General features: G+C 42.0%; 1 protein-coding gene across 1 annotated transcript; it reads right to left on the reverse strand.

Annotated features, from left to right (window-relative positions):
- Positions 1–4,297: 4,297 nt before the first annotated feature.
- On the reverse strand, positions 4,298–10,595 carry LOC310688481 (cryptic protein-like). Its single transcript, XM_083465056.1, has 6 exons — positions 10,426–10,595; positions 9,504–9,553; positions 9,208–9,381; positions 7,375–7,489; positions 6,667–6,767; positions 4,298–5,122 (listed from the first exon to the last, which is right to left on the reverse strand). Exons 1-6 carry the CDS (start codon positions 10,446–10,448, stop codon positions 5,001–5,003), a joined length of 585 nt encoding a protein of 194 aa, XP_083321182.1. The 5' UTR covers positions 10,449–10,595; the 3' UTR covers positions 4,298–5,000.
- Between the last annotated feature and the right edge of the window lie 7,187 nt (positions 10,596–17,782).

The raw sequence follows: 17,782 nt of genomic DNA on the forward strand, positions 1-17,782 counted from the left end.
TGTGGCCACAGCATGAACCACAAAAATCATATATCCACTATTTCGTTTAGAATATTTTTTTTCTTGTTTTCCTCCTCTAAAAGCTACGTGCGTGTTATGGTCTGGTGCATGTTATAGAGCGAAAAATACGGTAACTACCCTCCTCTCCTTTCTAGGGCACATTAGAAGATGGTAAAAAAAAGGTAAAGGACCCCTGGATGGTTAAGTGCATGCAAATGTGAACTATGGAGTTGCAGTGCTCATTTTGCTTTTAGGCCTAGGGAACAGGCATTTGTCCACAGACAGTTTTCCGGGTCATGTGGCCAGCAGGACTAAACCGCTACTGGTGCACAGAGAACCATAACGAGTGCCAGAGTGCACGGAAATGCTGTTTACCTTCCCGCCGCAGCGGTACCTATTTATCTACTTGCACTGGCATGCTTTCGAACTGCTAGGTTGGCAGGAGCTGGGACAGAGCAACGGGAGCTCACCCCATTGTGGGGATTCAAAACGCCAACCTTCTGATCAGCAAGCCCAAGAGGCTCAGTGGTTTAGACCACAGCGCCAGCTACCCATGTCCCATATTAGAAGCAAAAATATTTATCATGCTTCCTCATTACTTCACACATAAATACCAATGGGAATGTAGAAAAATGAAGGGGATACCAGCCGAAAAGAAATGGGGTGCAAGTATATTTGAATGTTCATTCATGCGATTTAAAAATAAATGCTAAGACGAAAATGCAAGCCTCTGGACCCTGGCAAAAGTTCCCCAAAGAAAAATTCAAAACAAAGACTCTATAAAAGGACAGGAGTGCAGACTAGTGGACAGAGCTGGCAAACACACTTGAGTGGAAGTGCAAGGGGGTGAAAGACATGGAAGTGTGGTAAACTGGGCAAACCTGCTGCAATTTGTTTAAGTGAAATAAAGAGAGGCAGGTTCTATGGAGGTTTCCATCACTATGGAGAAGGTATGTCTGTTGCTAGAACAGCAGCTGTGTCCAACACACGTACTGATGACAACGGGAGCTCTGACCCAGCTCCTGCCAACCTAGCAGTTCGAAATCACACCAGTGCAAGTAGATAAATAGGTACCACTGTGGTGGGAAGGTAAACAGCGTTTCCATGTGCTCTGGTTTCCGTCACAGTGTTCTGTTGTGCGAGAAGAGGTTTAGTCCTGCTGGCCACATGACCTGGAAAGTTGTCTGTGGACAAATGCCGGCTCCTTCGGCCTGTAAGCGAGGTGAGCGCCACAACCCCATAGTCGCTTTTGACTGGACTTAACCATCCAGGGGTCCTTTACCTTTTTTACTGACCATACCCTTGCTTAAGCCTGATTGTTTTCAAATCCACAGCACTATCTTGTGTAGAATACTAACTACATACTTTCTCTTTTTTGGTCATCTCCAATCTACTTTTTCCCCCCAGGCAGAGTGTTACCCAAGAGGTATTGAAGGGAATTTTTTTTAATTGACCAATGATTATTATAAATAGATAAAAGAGGATTTTGATAAAAGACTATTGTGAGAACAAGTTATAATAATGTATAAAAGTCATAGCAGAAACTGGTACTTGTACAGGAAAAGTGCAGGGAGAAGAGATGAATGAATTTTGAAACAATAGTTAGAAAAGTTATCGTACTGGGAGCAGCAATGGAGGGAGTAAAAAAGAAGGAACATCTGGTGGGTGGGAAATCAGCTTTTAAATTTGTATTAAATTTGCATTGATTTGCATCAATCTGGAGACGATTTGTTAAAAATTATGGAAAAAATCAAGAAAAATAATTGGCAAAAAAAGTAGTCTGCAATCCGTTTGATATAGACACAAGCTTCTGACATTGACTGAGCCTACAAATTAAACAATATGCTACAAGTATGGGTACCTTTGTCCCAATTCAGAGGCATACAGTGCCTGATCTTGTGAGTTTCCATTCATGAACTGTTTACTTTTCAACTGGGTAGTGATCCCCTTGTAGAGTAAGTTGTAGCACTTAGCATTTACCTAACATGCCATGACACGGGTGGCACTGTGGGTTAAATCACAGAGCCTAGGACTTGCCAATCAGAAGGTTGGCGGTTCTAATCCCCGCGATGGGGTGAGCTCCCATTGTTCAGTCCCAGCTCCTGCCCACCTAGCAGTTCGAAAGCACATCAAAGTGCAAGTAGATAAATAGGTACCACTCCGGCAGGAAGGTAAACGGCGTTTCCGTGCACTGCTCTGGTTTGCCAGAAGTGGCTTAGTCATGCTGGCCACATGACCCGGAAGCTGTCTGCGGACAAACGGCGGCTCCCTCGGCCAATAAAGTGAGATGAGCGCCGCAACCCCAGAGTCTGTCATGACTGGACCTAATGGTCAGGGGTCCCTTTACCTTTCCTTTCCTTTCCTTTCCTTTCCTTTCCTTTCCTTTCCTTTCCTTTCCTTTCCTTTCCTTTCCTTTCCTGGGAGTAAGCCCCATTGAAAACAATAGGACCAATTTACACATAAGGGATACTCTTGAGGCACAGTATCTCTTTATGAGGTAACAATGTTTCTTCGTCTTCTTCTAAATAAGTGAGCCTATTCTTTCCCCATGAGGCTGTTATAGTGAGCATCCCTTGCATTCTCATCCTTCCTCCCCTGGGGACAAAATATATTGTTTTGAGTGCTCATAAAAGGATATATCCTCACAGCAGAAATGCAGCCTTGAGGGAAGCTGTGCACAGACAGCAATCAATAAATAAATCAACAAAAGCATGTTAATTGTGTTATAAACTGATCGTGGGGTGGGAAGAAGAGAACTAAATCAACGTGACTCTAAATATTTCATTTATTCCCTCTATTGCTGCATCCTCATGCATTCATGCCTAACCAGGCGCTTAGTAGTGACACGGGTGCCAAGATGTCTGCTTCCCTATAAACAACGGTTGCAGGGCAAACCAATAGCTTTTCCCTCAACAAAGGGCAACAGTAGTGTAACTTGGCTAATTTCTAGAGGGAAGGAAAGATTATATCAATGTGTCTGGCTGTGGTCAGAGGGAAAATGACAGCTATCTTGAGGTAAATCTCAAAACAAGAAATTCCTTGACAGATCAACTACAGATGCAAAACACACTGTGCACATTAACAGGCTCAAGTCTGCCTTTCAGAAATACATCTTCCAGGAGTTTAAAAACAAATTTCAAGTAAAGTCCAAGTGAGAGTATCTAATATAATTCAAGAGTTTCACTGTACATAGCCCAAAAATCATATACGAGTATTTTCTCCAGATTATGGGAAGGACTGTAAAAAACAAGAGAATTTCACAGCTTGATAACAATGTGTTCTATAGGTTATTCAAGGATAGCAAATTTCATCGAATTAAGCCCTCTGCCACCAAAAGTCTGTGCTTGTGCCCACACTGGCTGATGTTTAAATTGAAAGGAAAAATCAAACGGATGTTCAAGGCTTCTGTAGTTCCAATAATATAAGCCAACCGGAAAGTTTGTTGAAGTGCGGCATATCCAAACTACAAGAAAGAAGATTCCACCTAAACATTAGGAAGAACTTCCTGACAGTGAGAGCTGTTCGACAGTGGAATTTGCTGCCAAGGAATGTGGTGGAGTCTCCTACTTTGGAGGTCTTTAAGCAGAGGCTTGACAACCATATGTCAGGAGTGCTCTGATGGTGTTTCCTGCTTGGCAGGGGGTTGGACTCGATGGCCCTTGTGGTCTCTTCCAACTCTATGATTCTATGATTCTATATAAAATGGGCAACATTAAAACACGACAAAACTGCTCATTTATTGGAAATTGCCTGCAAGGAACGGATGATGTGGATTTTCTCATGCACCCCATGCGAAGCATATTTATTTTTTTATTTATTACAAATAAATATGCTTAGCATGGAATTTTGAGTTTATAGTTAAGCTGGTGCATTGAACTGATATACTGTCTGCTTGCGTGATCTGTGTGGAAAAGGAATGGCAGTTTGGAATGGATTGAAGGAAGCCTTCAAAAGCAGCGATGCAAATTTGCCCTAACTCAGGATGCTTGAAGAGTCTGTGGATGCTGATAGGAACTGACCTCACTAGCCTGTAGATTTCAGCTACCCGCTGGCTTTTGCAATTCCCAAATGTTCCAACGCAATTCGTAGCTCAAAACGATGTCTCAAAATGCAATTAGAATTCAAGTTTTCATGCAGACTTTCAAGTTTCATTTAATGGGGAAATGGGACAGAACTGACGTATGATTGAACACATGCAAATGCAATGAGTACCAAAAATAGATTGGTTCACTAATGTTCCATAAGTTTTATTTTACCCTTTCAAGGAAAAGAAAGTTCCAGAATATACACAACATTTACTGTTTCCAGCACCTAAGCCATAGAAAATACATTTTTCTTCCACTGGAAGAGTCAACACTTCAGAATAAAGAACTGCTTAAATCAGATTTAAACAGAAGTTAACAAAAATCGGCATTAAAATGCATTATAGTGCTTTTTCATTAACAAACACTAGTTTAATACTGGGGCTAATCTTTGAAGCAGTCGTTAGCCACTGTAGGGCTTGCACTTCACAAGGGATAACTTTATGACTAGCTATTCCAGCATCTCACTGGTTCTTCTGAGATGCTCAGAACAGGACGTTTGAGACCAATTTTAGGGCCTAGTGCAACAACCAGTCCCAGTCCTTCTGAGTCAAAGCAGCATGTCCTTTTTAGATTTAGCAATCTGACTGACACCAGGATGGGAAACCTACAGCCTTCCCAGATATTGTTGGGTTCCAACAGTATCTGGAAAGCTGCAGGTTCCTGATCCCTGAAAACAAAAATGTTAATTATCAGCCCCTTTTTATTTCTTGAGCAATTTTCTGTGGACACTGCAGAAGTGAGGTTTGCTGAGTTTACTGTGAAAGTTGAACTGGGAGTTTAAAACAACAGCAGGCACTATAAATTTTATATATAGCACTGTCCTTTGTTTCAGCATTTAGTCTTCCTTCTTTTGAAGGGCAAACATCATCATCATAAGGCCAATCATGGTTATGAATACCAGTCTTAAAAGAGTTTTCACAACAGGTAGAGCAGTCCACAGAGTGCAAAGAAACAGCCTAGGAAGAAGCAGCCCATTGTTTTCTTTAATCTTTGGCCATTTGAAAGTAAATGGATCCATTCCTCTTCCTCGCTTACAGCTGAGAAACAAAATAGAAATGGTTAGTTTGTTAACAGGGGGACCTCTCCGCAAAGAATTTCAACAGATTGTGCAATTTCCTCTGCTTCTTTGCAAGTACTTAAGCTAAAGCTAACATCTGTTGGAAGCCAATCACAGATCCCATTCTCAGCTGAGAGGTGCAAATGCGGACCTCTTTGTGAGACAACTTATCAGCTCTTGCAGGCATTAATCACAGCATAATCAAATGTAAATACAAACCACAAGGAAGTTAATAGAATGCCTTTTATTTTTAACCCTTTTCTCACAAGTAAAGGAAATAAACAGATTAATACCCCAAACCTACAAGGATCACATATATTACACTAAATAAAAAAATTCCTTCCAGTAGCACCTTAAAGACCAACTAAGTTAGTTCTTGGTATGAGCTTTTGTGTGCATGCACACTTCTTCAGATACACACTTCAGATATATTACACTGGAACTTCTAAGTTTAAAGCCATACTCTTTCCTAAACCATTTATAGGGAGGAAAAAATACTGAACACTCTGATTAGTGGGCCTGCCTTTCAAAATAAAGGCATTAAGAATGGAGGTGCTGGACTAAAGTTCCCAAGCTAGATAATGCTGGAGATAGTCCTTCTGTACTTTTAACAGCCTCAGGACAGACAGAAATTCAACTGAGGAAGTTCTTCCCCGAAATAACATCTTCTGTTGAACTCCTGCTCCTTACAATGTACTTAATTGAACTGGGAGAATCATTATTTAGTGGGGGATGCATTAAGGATCACTCTTTTAGCATATATTTTACATATAACTAGCAGTCAAGCAAGTGTGGAGTTAGTTCCTGATATAGCCTAATTGCTCAATGAACTTTGTTAAGATAAGACATTTAAATAACAGATATACATAACTGACTGGCTTTCATAGATTTCTGAGGCCAGAAGGGATCATTATGATAAAATTTAATCTGAACTACTCCAACACGACCCATTCCTTAATTTGCTCTACATGCCTATACAGTGGTACCTTGGGTTAAGTACTTAATTCGTTCCAGAGGTCTGTTCTTAACCTGAAACTGTTCTTAACCTGAAGCACCACTTTAGCTAATGGGGCCGCCTGCTGCCGCTGCACCGCCGGAGCACAATTTCTGTTCTCATCCTGAAGCAAAGTTCTTAACCCGAGGTACTATTTCTGGGTTAGCGAAGTCTGTAACCTGAAGCGTATGTAACCCGAGGTACCACTGTATTTTGTTGGCAAGAAACCTTTTGAGTCTTATTTTTTGCTTCCATCAAATATTCAGCTGGAGGGATAGGAAAATTTAAAACTAGGAATAGGGGAAAGTTCCCTAGTGTTATGGTACGTTGTGACATTTTATTTGGAAGTCTTTCAAATAGCTTGGAGAAAGGAAGCTACATTGAAATAACCTTTGTTGCTAAGCTCTCAGAAACAAGGATCCTTCTGGAAAGGTAAATAAAATGGAAGCTCACTGGTGACAAGTCAGAATGACGAAGGACCATCAATATATAGCAAATTAGCAAAACAATAGATTGAAGTTCCATCTTACCACAGTTTCGCGGAGATAGACAGTGCAGTTCACCAAAAGCACACCGACAAAGATGGCAACTCTTTCGTATCCACTGTCCATGTTTGAACACGCCACAGTTGCTGCCAAGAACAGATCAGAAGGTTCAGAATTAATTAATATTGACATGTTATCATCATCACCATCGTTAAAACAGCAGTATAGGAAAAACTTAAACCCAGGCCAGCAGTCCACAGAAAACGTAACATAAAATAATAACCAATTATAGTTTAGAAATCCTGCTCTGTCTTCCATCCTAATCATGCCAAAGAGCACCAGCCTCCAGTGAGCAGTACGAAGGTAAATACAGTGGTACCTCAGGTTACATACGCTTCAGGTTACATACACTTCAGGTTACAGACTCCGCTAACCCAGAAATAGTGCTTCAGGTTAAGAACCTTGCTTCAGGATGAGAACAGAAATTATGCTCTGGCGGCGTGGCGGCAGCAGGAGGCCCCATTAGTGGTGGTGCTTCAGGTTAAGAACAGTTTCAGGTTAAGAACAGACCTCCGGAACGAATTAAGTACTTAACCAGAGGTACCACTGTAGGCAAAAATTGCCTCCCCTCCTCTGTCTGCTGCATCAAAAGCTTTTCCATTGAATTCACTGGTCTTTTTTCCACCAATTGACCCTAATTATAAGCAAACTACATCTCTCCAGGAACTCATGTCTCCCAGTCAGTTTCCTTACCTCTTTCTTTGATCATATTCACAGTATCTGCCAGTGAAGTGTTGGGGGCATGCACAGAAGCTGCCCAGGATGCAAGTTCCTCCATTTTGACAGCAATCCCGCTTCAGCGTTTTACCTGGAAGTGAATAATTCCACGGTTTACTAAGAAGCAGACCCTCTTTGAACCTACATTCTCACTTGTTCCACCAAGTCTCCTTGGCTGCCAAAGGTCTGATTTTTATTGGCCTTGAGGGGACAATAAAATTAGCTGCCTGTTAAGAGTGTTTGCTCAGTTAAGCCCAGTTTGTTTAGATAAGGATTAAAAGCACACTACTAGGGATTACTCAGTGGCCAGGCAGCAACCCCCTGGCATGTCTCTGCTGAAGAAGCTTGTGGACTTCATATAAGTCCACTTTCCCAGAAGCAGACCTCACTCATCACTTAAATAAATGGGTTTTCTTTGAAAGTAGCATGACAGACATTTGCCAAAAAGAATGAAAGTCAGATTTTTCTTATGACCCTCTAACAAAGACTGGTCCTGGATTTGCAGATTTCTGATGGGTTATAGTTTAGCTCAGGGGTCAGCAAACTTTTTCAGCTGTGGGCCAGTCCACTGTCCCTCAGACTTTGTGGGGGGCCGGACTATATTTTTTTGGGGGAAATGAATGAATTCCTATGCCCCACAAACAACCCAGAGATGCGATTTAAATAAAAGGACACATTCTGCTCATGTAAAAACATGCTGATTCCCGGATCGTCCGCGAGCCGGATTTAGAAGGCGACTGGGCTGGATCTGGCCCCTGGGCCTTAGTTTGCCTACCCACAGTTTAGCTGAAAACAATGAACTGAAATAAAATTAACAAGCACATGGCCTTGTTTTTATGTGACATTAATAGCAGAATAACATCTCATGCTCTTCTATTATCCCTGGGTAGAAAGAGTATTTCTGATATAGCTCAATATAGCTCAGTGATTGACCTAAGCCATAGACATATTACATGGGAACTGCAGCACTTCCCCGTAGGAACACTGCGGTCCAGCGCTGAGGGCCTTCTGGCAGTTCCCTCACTGCGATAAGCAGATAAACAAAGTTACAGGGAACCAGGCAGAGGGCCTTCTCAGTAGTGGCACCCACCCTGTGGAATGCTCTCCCATCAGACGTCAAGTAGCCCTGTTTAGGGAAGCTTTAAATGTTTGATATTTTATTATATATTTAATATTTTGTTGGAAGCCACCCAGAGTGGCTGGGGAAACCCAGCCAGATGGGCAGGGTATAAATAATAAACTATTATTATTATTATTATGATCCTGTTCAGATATGCAACAGCATAAAAACTGCTTGAACCACCATAAAATATTTCCACAGAATTGGCACCCATGAACATTTGAGTATTAAATTAGATGTGGCACAATGGTTGGGGTTAATTGACAGCAGATTCCCAATGGACACAGGTGCATTTATTACATTTTTATCCCACCCTTCCTGCAAGGAGCTTTAGAGGCGTCCCTCAGTTTAGTCTCCCAACAACCCTGCGAGCTAGAATAGCTTAAAATTTAGGCTGGAATCCTGAAAACACTTAGGTAGAAAGAAGCCCCATTGAACACAATGGGTTTTACCTCCAGGTAAACATATCTGGGATTGCATTCCCAGGAAGTTTGGTGGCAGTGCGATTTGAGTTTGGACTATATACATTTCAAAACTCTATACCAGACTTTTTGTCTCTGCTATTTCTGCAAATACAGATGGCTGGGACCAGTTGGAATCCAATGACATCGCGAGGGCCACAGACCATCTCTGCAGTATATAATGATTGTTTTGGCAGCATAAAGATGGCAAATGACATTGTTACCTACTTTCAGTAAGACCAATGAAAGGCACTATTGGCTTATTGAGGTGTTTCCTGCTCTCATAACTCTGGTTCATCTCATTGAAGATATTTAATGTGGTGAGTTGGTCTTTGATGTTATCCTTTGGGACTGTGGCGCCAGCAATTTCTCCAGCATCCTGTATTTGCTCGTGTCTGGACCCTTATAGGAGACAAGGTGATAAAAAAATAAGATGATATAGGTGTGTTTTATTTAAAAAGTGCACACATTTAACAGTGTTGAGACAAAAAAAAAAATAGACAGAAGAAGAGGGAGCGTCTCACCTTTTCCAAAGTGAATGCTTTGCAAGGCCAGAGTCACTGCTAAAATAAACCTAGAAATGCAAAATCAGAAGAAATAGCTTATATAGCAAAGGGCTTGAGAGAAAGGTACATGCCAAGGCATGTTTACTCAGAAGTAAATCCCACTTAATTCAGTGGGACATGACTCCCAGGTACTTTATTTAATAAAAAGGTTTCCATGCTATTTTTTTCATTTGCAAACAAGAAACACCAAAGTGGTTCATGTCATAATAAACTCAAACGATATCCCATAAAATGTCTCATGGTGTAAGTCAGTACATAGGAATGTCATCTTAATTGTAAGGTAAAGAATGCAATGCTAAACACACTGCGTGACAATCGGCATAAGTCATACTCAAGAGTAGACCCGCTAAAAACACTTAAGTGCATTGATTGCAATGGCTCTGCTCTAATAATGGCTTAGTTGGCTATCACCCACTAAGGAGTGAGGCTGCAATCCTCTTGCTGCCTACCTGGGAGTAAGCCCCATTGAACTCAGCGGGACTTACTTCTGAGTAGACATGCTTTTGTACTGTGCTGCAAGTCAAAACTAAATTCAATGAGACTTCAAGCTGAGAATCTTACTCTTAAAAACTAGAGTAAAGCAGCTGAATGGCTCAGCCACCACAGTTGCCAAATGAAGGGTGCTATCCTGCACATTCATAGAATCCTAGTTTAACAGCTGCATTCTCTTTCATAATATTGCCAGGGCATCTGCTTCCTAAATACATTTGTAGTCTAATTAGTAAAGCCTTCTACAGCTCTGTCAATTACCATTTACTCTCGCTGGAGCCAAAATAGCAAGCTTTTGAGTGTCTAAAATTTGCTTAGAATTTGCCTCTGTGCATGCAAAGATTAAGAAGGTGTCAAGGCAGTTATAGGAGAGGGAAAAAAGCAGACTTACCTGGTGTATTGTTTCCAATACATTTTCCTGCCGTTTTTTAAAAGGACATTCAGTTCCAATGCAGTTTCCAAGGGAGGGCTCTTTAGGCTGTTCTGTGTAGTTGTCTGTATACTCCAAACATACAAAGAGTAACTATAGCAACAGAAAAAAGGGCATATGTATGTATCTCTAGCCTAGAGCATCACAGGACAAATATACAGCTCCTAGTAGCTCCTCTGCTGGTAAATGCTTTGCAGAGGTACAACCCATCAGTTCTAATCTCTCTGAGCTGACTGGTTCCTACCCCTCCCCGAAAATACATAAACACTTCTGGCTGGAGGGGGAGAAGTCACTCACAAGCACAGCAGGCGGTAAAGTTGATTCTTCACTAGGAATCTGCTTTAGCATTGGTCTTCACCTAGTGGGTGCAATGCTTTGCAACATCATCAACGTGAACATGGTATCTCATCACTGGGGAATTAGATTGAGTCTAGCATATGGATTGCACACTATCTATAAGAAGACTTTAATGTATTTTTAATCTTTGTTGGAAGCCACCCAGAGTGGCTGGGGAAACCCAGCCAGATGGGCAGGGTACAAATCATATATTACTATTACTACTTTATGGCTATAACAGCCAGCTTCAATCTTTCTTCTTCTTCTTCTTCTTCTTCTTCTTCTTCTTCTTCTTCTTCTTCTTCTTCTTCTTCCACTCCTTAACTTGTGTAGCATCTCGCCTGATGTAGAGTTGTGGAGAACTTTAAAGCACACCACATTTCTGTGTCTTTTAGGTTGGTCTTTCTGTTTGCTTACATATTATTTTTAAGGGAGAGGTCAAAAGAGTGGAATTCGGTGACCGGACACAAAACTGAAAAGGGGGACTCCAAGACTTTAGTAGTGGTATTGAAGGCAGGATTTTGGCAAGCTATAACTTATCCCTCTTCTACACAAGTGCTAAAGGTACAGAGGTCATATTTCATCCTTTGCATCTTACCACCATAGAGATGGAGAAAGATGGCCACATATAGGATAGCTTGGCAAGAGGACAGGTCACTTGTAAGTTGTTACTTAAAGGTAAAGGGACCCCTGACCATTAGGTCCAGTCGTGGATGACTCTGGGGTTGCGGTGCTCATCTCGCTTTACTGGCCGAGGGAGCCGGCATACAGCTTCTGGTTCATGTGGCCAGCATGACTAAGCCGCTTCTGGCGAACCAGAGCAGTGTACGGAAACGCCGTTTACCTTCCCACTGGAGTGGTACCTATTTATCTACTTGCACTTTGAGGTGCTTTTGAACTGCTAGGTGGGCAGGAGCAGGGACCGAGCAACGGGAGCTCACCCCGTCACGGGGATTCGAACCGCCGACCTTCTGATCAGCAAGTCCTAGGCTCTGTGGTTTAACCCACAGCGCCAACCGCATCCCAAGTTGTTACTTAGCTTTTCGCTTTTACCTGCATTTTAAAAATTGACTTATTCGCTTCACTTTTCCTTTAGATTCTGCTTTTCCTCCCTTCCATTTCCCCCTCACAACAGCCACCTGACGTGGTTAGGCTGAAAAACAAACAACTGGCTCAAGGTTTCTCAGGGAGCTTCATGGCTGAGTGGAGATTTGAACCCTGGGTCTCCCACATCCCAGCCTGACATCCTAACCACTATACAGCACTGCCTGTCATAAAAAGGAGAGTGATTAAGAAGACTCTAGGCAGGGAGCTGTTTCTGAAACCCACCCAGTCATGAATCAGCTGTCAAGGAAACTCCACAAAATGAATGGAATCGTTATGCAGGCAGTGCTGGATTTATATATAAGCTAAACAAGATATATTACAGGGTCCTGTATACCTGAAGGAGCATCTCCACCCCCATCGTTCAGCCCGGACACTGATATCCAGCACCAAGGGCCTTCTGGCGGTTCCCTCATTGCGAGAAGTAAAGTTACAGGGAACCAGGCAGAGGGCCTTCTCGGTAGTGGCGCCCGCCCTGTGGAACACCCTCCCGTCAGATGTCAAAGAGATAAACAACTACCTGACATTCAAAAGACATCTGAAGGCAGCCCTGTTTAGGGAAGTTTTTAATATTTAACACTGTAGTGTTTTTAACACTTGATTGGGAGCCACACAGAGTGGCTGGGGAAACTCAGCCAGATGGGCGGGGTATAAATAAAAATAAAAATAAAAATAAAAATAAATCTCCACAAAAAAATTAAAGGAAAAAACCTGGATGTGCATTTCCAAAATATAAGATAAAAAACAAATAAAATAAAACCTACCTACAGCAACAGTGTTTTCTGTTGTGTAGGCTCCTATGATGTAAGTAATGGGCCCCGCCTGCTAGCCTGTTCCCTAAAATATCACTGGTTTGCTCATTTCTTTATACAGTCATACCTCATGTTACGTTTGCTTCATGATATGTTTTTTCAGGTTGCGTCCCGCGGCGACCCGGAAGTACTGGAAAGGGTTATTTCCAGGTTTCGCCACTCACACATGCACAGATGCGCAAAATGACATCACGGGCATGCGCAGAAGCTGTGAATCATGATCCATGCGTGCGCAGACACGGGTTGTGTTCCTTTCAGGTTGTGAAAGGGACTCTGGAATAGATCCTGTTCGCAACCAGAGGTACCACTGTATAGGGTGCCTACATTCTGCATGGACCGGTTGCATGGCAACTTGTGCAAATGGCTTTAGATACCTATTAGGTCCATAAATTACCATATAGCATATATTTAACACAGAAAACAGTGGCAATTAGTTGTTGACAAAGGACAGCTGGACATATAAAGGGCCCCATTACATTCAGTAGCTGAGGGCCTCATCAAACCTAAATCTGGCCCTGGGGTGAGGCGCTGCCTTCTTGCCCCGTTCTTGATGTTGGCATGGCGGCTTCTGTTGGCATGACTCCAGTGTTGGGGAAATGGCATTCAAAGCCCGCCCCCCACTGTGTTGAAATAATGTAGTTGGGTAGGATCCCTGCTTGATCCAGGAGATAAAATTAGTACAGAGTGCTGCAATATAGGTTCTGACAGGATTAAGCCCCTGACAGCAAAATAGCACCTCTTCTCAAGAGATCTGCACTCCTTGCTGATTTGCTCCTGGGCCAAGTTCATGGTGGTTAGGATTAGCAACAACATGGGACCCGTTTAATTGTGTGATTGCCTTATCATGGCCACTTCGATCTGCAGAACTGTGACTGTTACAGGGATTACATTATACTCATTTCGAGATTACTGGAAATGATAACTGTAAAAATCTCTGCCTATTGGCAATGCTCTTTCCTGCTTAAAACATTGTTGAAACAAGCCTATCCAGGCAAGCAGAATGCTGGCATGTGATTTAATCTCTTTATGCTTCCTGTTGATTACCATTATCTTTTGAATGTTTTGGAACACCTGCTTTAAACTTGCTTCTTGATAATTTTACGTGTGTGTGTGTGTGTGTGTGTGTGTAAACCACTTGAGGTGTTATTGCAATAAAGTGGCATATACATTTTGAGGTTTTGACACGTGACTAAACACAGTCATACCTCGGAAGTTGAACGCCTTGCGTGTCAAACGTTTTGGCTCCCGAACGCCACAAACCCAGAAGTGAGTGTTCCGGTTTGCGAACGTTCTTTGGAGCCCAAATGTCCAACACGGCTTCCATGGCTTCTGATTGGCTGCAGGAGCTTCCTGCAGCGAATTGGAAGCCACACCTTGGTTTCTGAACATTCTGGAAGTTGAACTGACTTCCGGAACGGATTCTGTTCGACTTCCAAGGTATGACTGTAGTGGCAATGCTGCCATGTGGCTTCCTCTAGTCCTGAGCCTGGTGATGGATTGGCACTGGGCACTACACTGGGCACCTTCTCTCAGCCCCCAGGGCCTGGTTGGACCAAGATAAATCGTGACATGCTGCTGCCACTTCTGCTCTTCATTTGTTTAGATTCTTCAGTGGGTAAGGAAAATAAGTTTCATATATATACAGTATATATTTTGGGCTCCATGATCACTGCAGATGGTGACAGCAGTCACGAAATTAAAAGATGCCTGCTTCTTGGGAGAAAAGCAATGACAAACCTAGACAGCATCTTCAAAAGCAGAGACATCACCTTGCCAACAAAGGTCCGTATAGTTAAAGCTATGGTTTTCCCAGTAGTGATGTATGGAAGTGAGAGCTGGACCATAAGGAAGGCTGATTGCCGAAGAATTGATGTTTTTGAATTATGGTGCTGGAGGAGACTCTTGAGGGTCCCATGGACTGCAAGAAGATCCTATCCATTCTGAAGGAAATCGGCCCTGAGTGCTCACTGGAAGGACAGATCGTGAAGCTGAGGCTCCAGTACTTTGGCCACCTCATGAGCAGAGAAGACTCCCTGGAAATGACCCTGATGTTGGGAAAGATTGAAGGCGCAAGGAGAAGGGAATCTTCCCTGTGTTTTTAAAGCCCTGGGAACTTTCTAAGGACAAGCATTACAGACCTATTTGGTCTGGTAAGTTTTGCTTTTGTACTCAGAGGACAGTTTGCCTATTCCTTCAAATACATCTTGGTCTTGTTTTTCAACAGATGTTTTGCCTGATTTTCTCGTAGCCCAGAAATGGTTATCGACTTAGCTTGCTTCTTCAGTTTCACTTCCAGCTCACGTTCACCTCCACTGGGCACTATATTTGTAGCCTTCCACGTTTTAAAACCTCCAGTACATTGTCCTTATCATTTCAGCCTGTTCAAGTAAGTGAACATGAGAAATAGCATTTACCCGTACTCCTATGCTCGTTTCATAACGGAGGGGCTCTGTCAATATTTATTTATTTATCATATTTTATGCTGTCATTTGATATACACTTTGAAATTGTTGTAAATATAAAACTGCTAAAACCAATTGCCTTTTACTGTGCGGGGGGGGGGGGATATTTTCCCTTGGTGGAACAAAAATCAGCCACTTTAGTATTTTACTCTACAGAAGGATAGGGAACTTGTGGCTCTCCAGATATTGATGGACATCATCCCAGACAATTGGCCATACGAGCTGAAGAGTATGGCTGAAAGCCAAAATCATCTGGAAGCAGCTATCTACAGCTCTGTACAGCACTGTAAATTTTAAAAAGTATGGACAAGCTACCCATGACTGAATACCAGAATATGCACCTTGCACTACAAGATGCCTCTGCAGCAGTTTTCTCCATTAGAATTATTTCCACTTAAATTTGATTTTAAAAAATAAAAATAAAAATGACTGGCTCTTCTTTTTCATTTTTGTCCAATTTATAACAGACGCACAGCTATGTGTGACTGCCACATTTTCCGCCCTCCCTTCCCTACAGGTGGGCAGGGTTTGCGGCACCAAGTGGGGGCTTACCTGGACAGGTGCCTCCCACCTGCTTGGGTTGGCCTTTGACCCGCCCTCGGCCAGGGAGGACAATGGACGGCTGGCCGGGGTGGGGCTAAGGCCAAAGAAAAGAGGCTGACCTTTTCGACCAAGCCTCACTTGGTTTTCTTCCCTCCAGGATCACCCACCCAACCCTCTCTCAAAAATTAATAATCCTTGCTTCCGAATACAGTGGTACCTCGGGTTAAGTACTTAATTCATTCCGGAGGTCCGTTCTTAACCTGAAACTGTTCTTAACCTGAAGCACTACTTTAGCTAATGGGGCCTCCTCCTGCTGCTGCGCCACCGGAGCATGATTTCTGTTCTCATCCTGAAGCAAAGTTCTTAACCTGAAGCATTATTTCTGAGTTAGCTGCGTCTGTAACCTGAAGCGTATGTAACCCAAGGTACCACTGTAATTTCATCCTAGGTCAGCGGCCATCAAATTAACAATTGTTTTTTTTAACGGACTAATATTTTGCATTCCAGGTCAACAGGTACTGCTGCAGTCATAAAATGGTTGCTGTATTTAGAACCAGGGAAGAAATTCTCAGTCAGTATCTTCACTTATATAAATAAAAAGGTAAAGGGACCCCTGACCATTAGGTCCAGTCGTGGCCGACTCTGGGGTTGTGGCGCTCATCTCGTTTTACTGGCCGAGGGAGCCGGCGTACAGCTTCCAGGTCATGTGGCCAGCATGACTAAGCCGCTTCTGGTGAGCCAGAGCAGCGCCCGGAAACGCCGTTTACCTTCCCGCCAGAGCGGTACCTATTTATCTACTTGCACAAGGCTGCTAATTATAACTAAGGGGTCTAGGTAACATTGCTTAAGATGTTCTACAAAAGCACTGCAGAGCTGCTGCTTTTCAAAACTTGGTAACACTTTTTTTGAAATCCCAATTCAAGATGAATATCCACTTTCACTCACATTTTGTGTCCGTATATGTAAACCTTTGACGTTCTTAGGTTTTGACTATCACTTATATATACCAGAGAAATTACTTTATATTGCCTGGATAAACTTAAGAAAGGATATGTTTAAGACTCATTTTAGTTCCTTTGTAAAAAAAATTTTGGTTCCTTTGTAAAATTTTAAGAACACTATTGACCTTGTAAAGGAATTTGTGGATGGCATAGCTGTTTAGAAGTAAATCCTATTAGAATCAGGAGACATGCTTCTGAGCAAGCATGCTTGGGATTTTCCAGGCTTCATTATGCTTATGTTCATACCAGAGTTTTGAAAAACCTAATTTTGTTTTGACGACCACCAGAAATCCTTTGGGACAGGTAGTTGGTTCCATAGCCAATATGGTTGTCTAATGTAAGGTGACTGTGAACATTAAGACACTGTACTCCATACAATATTTAGATTAATTTCTAATTTATACAAAACTTTCTGTGGTTGCTTACAGTTTGCATAAAGAGGGTACACAATGAGATAAAGTTTTTTATAGAAAAATTGAGTGTGTTTCTCTAATATTGAACCAATAGAGTGCAATACTCTGTGGTTGGTATTCAGCTAAGCTTTACTCAGAGTAAAACATAAACATGACTAAGTTAGGTTCATTAATTTCAATAGATCTACTCTAAGTAAAACCTAGTTGCATACCACCCAATATATCCATCTCTTTTGTTGGGGGAAGTGTAAGAGCCGAGAGCACAGATGAAATAAATGAGTTAGGGAATGATTAATCTCAGGTTATTTTCCTCTCAGGACTGTAGTATTATTTAGCCCTAGTTAATGACTGATGATGTGATTGTGTATTAGACATCAACATTACACTTACAACTAATATATTTATAAGTTGTATAGTATTCTATTGTATGAAATATTTTTATATTTCTATGTTACATTTGTGATGAACTTTCTTAAAAACGCACTCTTTGATAAAGGAAGAATCCCTGAAGAAAAACATATAAAAGAACCAGAACTCTCTCTCAGCATCCAAGGCTTAATATTTGCCCTCACAATACTGTAATTGAAGGCAGAACAAACAGGGAAACAACACAGTTATTAGTTTTCAGGAGAGATAATCTTTATTTA

This window comes from Podarcis liolepis, assembly GCF_965112155.1.
Source record: "Podarcis liolepis genome assembly, chromosome: 11".
Lineage (NCBI taxonomy): Eukaryota > Metazoa > Chordata > Lepidosauria > Squamata > Lacertidae > Podarcis > Podarcis liolepis.

Bases quoted from the DNA above. Each gene is read 5' to 3' on its own strand.
- LOC310688481 (XM_083465056.1), bottom strand. From the start codon at position 10,448: ATGTATTGGAAACAATACACCAG. The intron at 9,554-10,425 runs GTAAGTCTGCTT...TTGCATTTCTAG, and splicing joins TATTGGAAACAATACACCAG to GTTTATTTTAGCAGTGACTC. The intron at 5,123-6,666 runs GTAAGATGGAAC...TTTGTTTCTCAG, and splicing joins TCTATCTCCGCGAAACTGTG to CTGTAAGCGAGGAAGAGGAA.